This window comes from Zerene cesonia, chromosome 11, assembly GCF_012273895.1.
Source record: "Zerene cesonia ecotype Mississippi chromosome 11, Zerene_cesonia_1.1, whole genome shotgun sequence".
Lineage (NCBI taxonomy): Eukaryota > Metazoa > Arthropoda > Insecta > Lepidoptera > Pieridae > Zerene > Zerene cesonia.
Window position 1 is genome coordinate 4,101,487 of NC_052112.1, and position 10,280 is coordinate 4,111,766.

General features: G+C 32.3%; 1 protein-coding gene across 1 annotated transcript in view; it reads right to left on the reverse strand.

The window, feature by feature from the left end:
* Positions 1-444: 444 nt before the first annotated feature.
* LOC119830027 (mucin-5AC) overlaps positions 445-10,280 on the reverse strand; it is a 44,177-nt gene continuing 34,341 nt past the window's right edge. Inside the window, exons 3-10 of the mRNA XM_038352849.1 lie at positions 3,558-6,417; positions 3,228-3,466; positions 2,996-3,072; positions 2,519-2,885; positions 2,286-2,416; positions 2,057-2,206; positions 1,822-1,979; positions 445-1,470 (exon numbers count right to left, since the gene is read on the reverse strand). Coding sequence (XP_038208777.1) covers positions 1,350-1,470; positions 1,822-1,979; positions 2,057-2,206; positions 2,286-2,416; positions 2,519-2,885; positions 2,996-3,072; positions 3,228-3,466; positions 3,558-6,417 — 4,103 coding nt within the window. The 3' untranslated portion in view covers positions 445-1,349. The remainder of the gene's footprint in view (positions 1,471-1,821; positions 1,980-2,056; positions 2,207-2,285; positions 2,417-2,518; positions 2,886-2,995; positions 3,073-3,227; positions 3,467-3,557; positions 6,418-10,280) is intronic.

Consider the following 10,280-nt stretch of genomic DNA (forward strand, 5'->3'; position numbering starts at 1 on the left):
TCCATAGGTTCTTAGATTAGATGTTTATAGATCATATAAATTATTATTAGATATTTGTGTATTTAGCCAAATCTAAAATAAATTGAAAATTTAAATTCAATTTCTGTATTACTTAATTATTAATTATTAATTACTTTCATTTCGTTTTGTTTTTGTGTTTAAAAATCAAGGATTAAAAGAAACTAATTACTTTCATTACATATATCTTTATTGATTATCTTAATATATAATTTGTCACTTACTAAATAATAATAATTAAATTAAAAGACTACATGTACAAAATTTTTTATATACAAGAACTTTCATGCAATTACACATTCGATAGTCTAATTCGTATTCTAATAATGTTTCCATGTAATATCTATAATACTAGACAATCATTGCGAAATTTCCAAAACATTTTATGTCATTAAATGTTAAAATAAAAAAACTATGCCTTACATATATGTTGTATTCGAAATGTTCATAATTTAACGATACTTAAGTACATCGGGGAAAGGAAGAGTTGATGAAATTTTCAATTAAATCAACATTAAAGTTTGCTCAAATACCCAGTGCATTGGAAATGATAATTATTATTTTAAAACATTAATGAATACGGTTGTGGTGGCGCGTAATTGGCAGTAAGCCACCCACAAACGATGTAATCATGAGGTTCCAATATCAACACTATATTTACACACGCTATCGAACATTTGGCACAAAAATGCGTTTCACGCTCTCACACTGTCCACAGTCACTACTACGGGTTCTGAGCAAATATAGGTATTCAGAGTTATCTACATAAATACTCTATAGTTTCTCCTAATAAGATGACTTAAATTATTGGTGAGTTCTTATTTTATGTATTTACATCTCACAATCAGTCGCAAATGTTTACAATTTGGCAGATCAAAATCGCCTCATAGATTCAATAAAATACATGCAATACTATATTCTTCTCATTAATAATTAGTAGGGTATACCTTTGGCCATTCAAACAAGCACTGCATGAATATGATAGTTACATTAATACAATAATCTTATAGAAACACTGATTGATGTGGCACTAGACGTATATATTTCGCAGTAAAATCTAATCAAAACTTTAAATTCTATCAAAAACAAGCGAAGTACATAAAAATTAGTTTCTGCAGCAATAAAATAAATAGCATATCTACTTCACAACCAGTTACTGATACTGAGCTTGGTACACTGGCTCATAAAACCATTTGCTCTCTATATGTACCAAACTCAGATACGAGATGATTTCTACATAATATGAATGAAATCTATGCTATTATATACTTGAGGTTTTAGATGATATTGTCAAAAGAGTGTAATTTGGGTTAATTGAACTTTTCAAAATTCTAGAAATTGCTATCGTATTCGGAGCGACGTCTCGAGTAATGCGACCTCGGATACTCTCCCGTGTAACCATACACCTGGGATCCCCCGCCCGTCTGTCCGTATATTTGAGATCCGCTGTATCTAAAAAAAACATGTTACTATTAAACTCGAAATACGCATTATAAGATCTGAAAAGACAGTTTTTATAAATATGGGATTTTCAAGTATTGAAATGGATTCATGTTTCATAAATATAAAATACTAGCTGCACCCGGCAAACGCTGTTCTGCCTTACTCTGATCATTGAGAGGTATGAAAAATAGATGTTAGCCGATTCTCAGACATGCCCGATATGCACACAAAATTTCATAAGAATCGGGCAAGCCGTTTCGGAGGAGTATGGCAACGAAAACTGTGACACGAGAATTTTATATATATAGATATATCAATATGTCTCCTTTAGCAAGTTTCAAATTTCACAAATATGTTTACCCATAGCCGTTTCCGGTAGCTCCATAAATTTGAGAGCCACGACCAGAATCTGCAGTGTAATGCTGCATATATTTCTGGAGTTGCGGAGTCCACTCCGAGCGCCAAGAGTCACCAGGGTTGGGATACGCTAATTGTTCTATGAAGGCAGTTGACATACGCTGGAAGAACAAAGACAAAATAATTGTTTGGACAAATTTAATAATTATCGACTGCAGATTTTTAAAACGAAGCTTACCTTTCCCGATGGTAAATATGGTAGTTCCCTTTCCTTCATTTGATGCATGTCATCGTAGCCACCCATATGGCTTTTATCTAACTCCCTTAGCATATCTTCGCTCAAAGGTATTGGTTGTTTAGTTTTCGTGTTCTTTTGGCGATTTACAAGCTAAACAAAGGATTGAATTATTAAAACTATAAGAATATAGTGTAATTGAACGAGATAAAGAATTTAAAAAAATACGCACCACTGTGACCCCAAAAATTACCACGAAAAGTAACGAAGCTAAAGCTATTACTATAACAGCTATACCCCACTGTGGGAGCAAGGATTCCTCGTCAGGTACTGCTACCGTTGGTTCTCCTCGCTTGGGCAATACTAAAAAAAAATGTCATGAAATATTAATTATGAATTGATTTAAATAATTAGTATTTGTATCAAGCAGTAAAGGTGTTTAGGTGTTAGGTGTTTCTTACTTACCAATAAATTCTGTATATGCTGGATCCATCACAAATTTGCCAATTTCTAATTTTCCAGCCGATTTATCAATATTTTTAGTCATATGTTTATTACTCTTCCCCAATCTTTCTTCGTCAGGTTGGTCTCCTAGCATTGCATCTGGGTCGAAACTAGGCTCGGGTTCTTCAGATTCCATGACAGATCCGGATTTTGCTTCATGAAGGGATTTATGGAAGAGTGATTTCAGTTGCACCGTGTCAACTTTCTCTCCAATAGTATTCAGCTCGATAAAATAGTCGACAAGTACGGAGCCTTCACTGAATCCATCTATTCGTATTCCCTTATACCATTTGCTAAGCAAATCGGACTTCGAGTAGACAGAATTAAGCTATAAAATAAATAATGAAATTATACATTTATAAAACTATACTTCTTAACTTATACTTCTAGACTTATAATTCTGTGATAAATTGTTATAAGTGCACGTTTAATTCTTACCTCATCTTTAACATCTTTAGCTAATTTTTGCCACTCTTTGGTATGTTGGTCTAATAATTCGGGAACCCATTTCACTCCTGGAATAAGAGAATATTAGTCATAGAAATTCATTTCTTCTTGTTACTTAAAATTTCCTTATCATTGCTTACTATCAATATTTTTCTAATTTATTTAATTACTTTTTATGTATTTTTGTTTTAAACTAAGTTACTATCTAATATTTTAACTATACCTGCAACAATTTTAATTGTCGCCGCTATATCACATTCCTGACGACATACACCAGGAGTCGTTGGTGCAGGAGGCGCAGATGTAGTCGTTGTTGTCGATATAATACGTCGTGTCGTAGAAACTGTGCTTATTTCTACCATAGGTGTTGTAGATGTTGCGTTTCTTTGCAATTCCAGCAAACGTTCTATTGAAAATGGTGTTGTAGATGGTGAGGGCCATCCAGTGAATTCTGTCGAAGCCCTGAAAATTGTTAAATGTTTGCATTAAATTAATAATCAATTTAATTTCATATCAATTTGTATGATGACGAATTTTATTTGTATAAATTTACCTAGTTGGCCAGCCTTTCTGGATTTTAGGGGTAACCGGTGGTGGGCCCAAACTTGTTTTTTGAGTTGTAGATTTTCTTGTATTTTTACTTCCAGGTCTTGAAGGAAAAACTACTTTGAAACTACCCGGTGCTTTTGTCGTCGATGGAGAAGGAGATTCCTCTGATGAATTTAGGTTAAATCCAGGAGGGAGTAAATTTGAAATATCAGCAACAATAAACTTTTCTAAAGGAACTTTTTCTTCTGATTCACTGCTATTTAGTTTAAATCCTGGTGGCAATAGAGCTGTTATGTCTACGGGAACCGCTTTAATGGGAATATTTATATTTTGTTTAGGTTTTTCTGTGGTTGATGTCGTAGTTATTGAGGCATTTAATTTGAAACCTTTTGGTAAAAATGCAGAAATGTCTACTTTTTCAATATTGCCAATTATATCATCTTTGCTTAAACTTTTATTTTTAGAAGTTGCGTCAGATGGCGGTTTGTAACCAGGAGGTAATAATTTACTAATGTCATCCTTAATTACTTTTTTGAATGAATCATCTTGTACTTTTTCTTTTGGTCTATATTCCTTAGGCAGCAAAGATTTATCATCTAAAATGATTACTTTGTTTTTGGAACTTATTCCAGAAGAACGTCCCTGTGTACTATTTATGATAAAACCTTCAATTAAGGGTACACTGGTTGTTGTAGTCGTAGTTGATGTTGTAGTAGTTGATGTTGTGGTTATTCGTTTATCTTTATACGATTGCCTGGATTTGAAACCAGGCGGTAATAAACCGGATAGGTCGTCCATGACAGTAACAAACGATGGTTTCTTTTTAGGTTTGGGCGTTGTTGATGTAGTTACACGTGGCGTAAATTTTTTAATTAAAACTGGTAATGGTTCTGGTGAAGATTTTTCTGTTACAGTAGTAAACTGTGTACTCTTTAATGTAAATACATTTACGGGTGAAGGGGACGTTGAAGTAGTTGTAGATGTCGATGTTGATTGTTCTGATGTGGTTTCTTGTATTAATTCTATGTTCTTGTTTTCATTGTCAAGGTTACCTGAAAGAACAGCGCTAGATAGTTCAGACTGTATGCTATCCAATTTGTCATTAATATTCTCCGTTGATGAGGATGAATGTGATATATCCTGTTTAGGATTTTCTGTAACAATATCATCGTTATCCTCGATTTCTTCATCATCTGCAATAACTTGTTTCTTTTCTTCTTGTTCTACAGTAGGGAACGGTAAAAATCTGGCCCCTGAAACACTACGGCTTGTTTGAACTGATGCAACCACAATCCAACTCTCTGTCGTAACAACTGTGTCGTTATTATTGTCATTGAATATCATTGGCGTCGAAGCCAACTTAGTCTTTGGCGTGGGTGGATAAGTAACATCAGGTATTGAAATGGTTCCATTAACAACACTTTTTGTGGTAACGACCGAAACGACTTCTTGTCCCAAAATAGAAGGCGGCTCAATTGAAGAAAAGTCTTCATTTGAAGAAGTATATTTCAGTCTTGGTAGTGTTGTATCATTGGTCGATTCTGAATCCGATTGATCTATATTAGCAGTATCAGTAAATTGTTTAAAATTGTCATCCTTTACCAATGATCTGTTTGTATTCATCTCCAAAACTTCGTAAGATTTTGTGTTATTGATTTTTATTTCAGAAGATTTTTCTACGGTGTCGTCTTCAGTTGAGTCGTATTCATCATAAATATCGGTAATATGCTCATCTGACGTAGATGATGCTGGTGGTTTTTGCGTGGTGTGGTTGGCTTCAATGTTTTCGTCAACATATTCATATTCATACTCTTCTTCACTATTTTCTTCTGCACCTTCTTCAAGATCATCGTTATTATTTTCATAGCTACTGTTTGGTGGATTTTCAGTTGTTGTTGACTTATTAGATGGAATCGTTACCGTCATTAATGAAGATATTTTTGGAATATTATCAATATTCATCGACGTTGCATCTGGTTTGCTATCATCCGTTTCTTTGCTACTATTTGATTTTATTACTTCAACATCAAAAGATTCATGTGTATTTTTCATTAGTTCCCTAAACGAACTTATATCGCTAATATCATCTTCAAGTAATGGCTCAATGTCTAACAATGATTTAAATTCAGTAGAAGGACCACGATATAGACTCGATCCTGCTGTATTATCTTTTCTAATAGGCTCGTTAACGATATTAGGTTTTCCAGTCGACACCGGCCTATCAAAGTGAGAAAATCTGGAAGTGTTAGGTTTTATAATTCTTTGCTTACCACCAAGCTTCGTCGGATTATATGTTGTTACTTTATGGTGATCGAAAATATCATGATCGTCATTATCAATATCATCACCATGTGATATGTGGCCACTTTGGCCATTACTCTTTAAACTGTTTCCATCAAAGGCTATATTCTTGAATCTGTTATTTTGTAGGTAGTCTATATCGGGGTTATTTATTGTGATTTGCCCAAGGAATGTTTCTGGCTTTGACGGATCATTCTGATATGCAACAGAATGTATCTGAGAAGTTTCAGGTTTTTTCGTAGAGGCTGGATGTACTAATTGGAAATTATAGGGCAAAGCTGGTCGAAATCTCTGTCGTTGACTCGGTGGAAATTCTGGTTGATTTAGGTAATATTGAGAACCAGACTGACTTCTTCCCGTTGGTAGTTGAAAGGGGGAAGGATTTTGATTATAGTTTGGGCTTGGAAATCGAACGTGCCCATCATTAAAATTATGTTGTTGTGCCGTTGGCGTTATTCTAAAACTCTCATGTTCATAAAACGTAGAAGGTCGATTATTTGAAAATATAGGCGGTTGAACTTGAGCAAAGCTTCTTTCTGGTGTGTAGTAAAAGTCATTTTCATCTGAAAAAGAAAGATACCCATTTTAGATGTGCCTTTGATAAAGAATTTGTTTTTGACGTTGCTATTTATTTTAGTTTATAAAAAAGTTCATGAATTCAACGTTAACACTAACGAAACTACAACATAGTTCAAATAAATTTCGCTTACATTTAGATAAGATACTATAATTTCTCTAATTTTTCTTCAGTCAAATATAGAAAAGAATATTTTGTGTAACGTTATGATAAAAGCGAACAGAGTGAAGGTATATTGGACTACGCAATCTTCCTTAACCTTATGTTATTTTTCTGAGCGATCTCGTATTATGACGCGGTCGGACTAAATTGTTCGGCAAGATAATCTCGAGAAAATTACTTTCTTGTGGATCATATCCCTAATTAAGAACGTCGATGCTCGACAAGGCAGCAACTCTGAGTGTAATGGAAAATCGATTTAATATCACTGTGCAGTAGTAAGAAAGTATTACCTTCAATAGCAACTGAATAATTTTAATGATTTTGTCTCTAATCATATAATGACAAAAGTCACATTCTTAAAAGAATATATGAAAAGGAATTCAATATAAAAATATTGTTATTAATAATTATAACAATATTTTTTATATTTATTTGCTATTTAAGTTATTATGTATATTATTTATTTTATGATATTCACGAAAACAAAAAAAAACCTCAAGTAAAGGGAACAGCTTAGAGATTCGCAAATTCTATTCTTAATAATAATTTTATGATGCATAAATTAAAATACTCATGTTCATCTAGAATTCATTAAACAATAACCAACACTCATTCTGCATGTATAACACTTTGTCGGTCGTACTATAAAATATTAACATCATGATAACTTTATAACCGAACTTTTAACAGCCCATAGTAAAAGCCCCATTTCGATATAATCTCCCATAAGGAAGTAATGGTAATGCTATATGAGTTAATATGTTTCCTGTAAGGGAGGTAAACACAGACGGCGTAATAAACAACACTCACATTATATTACCCCAGCAGATTGTTTTTACAAAGATAGCTCATTATTTCTGTGTAGGTGATGAAAGAAAGTAATTTACATACAATGAATATTAATATGATTATCTCAAAATATGTTTGTGTTTTGTTTATCTTGTGGATTTCGTTCTAATTAATTGATAGCCTGAGTTTAACGCTTGAGGTTTATCTCGAGTAAATCTCAAGGGATATATCTAATTGTTCCGCAAATTTGGTTTCATTTTGATTACTATATTTGTTTGTTGATTAACAAATATAATTTAACAGAAAATTAGGTTTTGAAATATTACGCTTAACTATGCTTGGAATTTCGTCAAAATCTAACTGTAGTATAATAAGTTGTACGTATTGTTTTTGGCACATTTTTAGTTTATACTTAAACTTTAGAAATAATAATTCTTTTGTAAAACAGTCCTTCACATATATTATTAACCATATATAAATTATTAACTCAATTTTGTTAGGAAAATATTTCATTTTGTTCCTTAGAACGTCACCACATAAAATTATTTAATAAAAAATGGGGAAGCCGGAGGCACCTTTTCCTCACCCTTCCAAGTCCATTCCTTTATTACCGATGTCAATTCTATCCTCAGTCCCATACTTATAGGGCCAATGTTTATGCAAATGTTTATGGGCGGTGGCAACTATCACCACCGTCAATGAACTAATCCATATATCATAAGGCGAACCCTCTGTCTGATAGGACTTAACTTATCAAATATGCTTATTCTCGATATGCTGATGAATTTGATACTGAGACCATAAAAAAGTTATTATAAGTGTACGTATAAATATTTGGATACAGAATATGCAATTAATTCCCTTAAAATCAATTTGTTTTTTGTAATTGAATTGAATTAAATAAACAAATTACGATCTTCTACATGAAATTGAATTATATAAACAAATATAATTATGACTGCAATTATTATTTACTTTACTTGTTCTCCCATATTAGACTTTTTCCAGAAATATTTGATATTCTTTAATCTCTAATTTTCAGAGTATTATTGCCTCCAACTTGGATGTAGTTAGTAAACAGAAATCCTCACACCTAACTTCTTATAGTGATTTAATCAAAAATCAATACACGCAGAAAATTACAATCTCCTAAATGTCCCAATATAAGAGAACACATAAACGAAGAAATATACACAATATATTTGACCTATTGCAGTATATTTTGAGTCTTCAACACAGTTAAATTTCCCCCGGGAAGAGTTCAGTATCCTCATTCGATGTCAAACTGTCACATATAATAGAGTTGTTTGATGTTGTGGTTTGTGTCCAGAGTCTTAAGAATTTCTTTGTTTATACTTTGTTTTATTTCGTTGTGAACGCCTATTGTTCTCCTGGGGTAAATAGAAAACATTGACTTCTAATATCTAAACTATAACAATAGGTTATTAATGTCGATATAGAATGAGCTACGAATATTCGTATATATAAACAACATATGTTGTTTATATAATAGAAGGAGATAAATTCGAGTTTTTTTACAGCAAACAGCGCTTACACTATTTGGAGTAACTAAAAACTTATGAATAAAATTTTAAAAACGATTTAATCGGTTCCAAGCGTCGGCATAAATAATACAATTAATACATCGTGTTTAAAGCCCATTACATCAATAATAAATTGGTTACTTTTCTAGTTGAAATAAGAAAATGTATAATTTTATGCGCAACTTTTTTACGAGTGAACGATTAAAAAATCCGCAGTTAATCGTTTGTGGAGTTTTTGGTGAAAATAACTTAATGAATTATTAATCGGTAGCAGATCGTAAATCAGAGGTAATTAAGCAGATGTTACGAGGGCCGAGCTTGCACGTGATGTTTGCAAGGGACCCAAAAAGGGGTTTATATTATGCAGAGGGTGTGGTAAAGGCAAACGTTATAATGAAGTTTTTCCTAATGAGCCTTTAGCCTATATCTTGATTATAATTTCATATTTGGTGTTTTTATGGTTATAATGTCCCTCATTAAATAACCGCATAAATTTTAGGAGGCATTCCGTTAAATAATAATAATAAAATTGTATTATAATTAATGCTTCAAAAATTTATGATTTTTGGAGTTAAATTAGATACCTAGCCTGAGCTTAATCAACGAAAAAATGTACGTTAGTAATTAGTTAAGAAAATCTACGTAGTATACGGGTAAACAAAAAATGCATACTAAAAATGTGAAAAAAAAAACTCGTAAGATGTTGAACTTATGTAATATTTTGACATTTTTTATTTAATGTTCAGCTTCTATGTCGGTACATGATCCCCGTTCATCTCCAATTAGGGAGGCGCCTCACGTACACTGCTCCGCAAATGTTTGGGCACACTACGACTCATAGTTTCACATGGACTTATAAAACGGAACCTAAGTCTTTTGTGTTTTAAATTTCAATTCAGTATTCTATAAAATAGAATATGATACAAGATATACTACAAGTATCTATAAAATAATTAAGATGTCTCTTCAGCCTTTCTCCGTCCACTGTTGGACATAGGCCTCTCAATTAAGATGTGATTAACTGTAATAAACAAGTGTTGTTTTTTTGTGTTTATGAAGCCAGCCTTTCAAGCGAAGATTCAATAAAATTAATCAAAATGATTGTTAAGAAACTATAATCAAAACGTTTTTGAATAAAGCATATTCCTATTCACAATTGGCTACGGGAGAAAGAGAATAGGTATTTAATATGAAAAAAGGAATACATCAAACATTTTATGAAGTTTTATTAAACGAATGTGTCAGAAATACCTACAAAAAGAAAATGTTTAAAGGTTTATTAATGCTGTTACGAAAAACCAATTTACATTACCCAGATTAAGCTGACATTTAGGATTAGATGGTTGAATGTTGG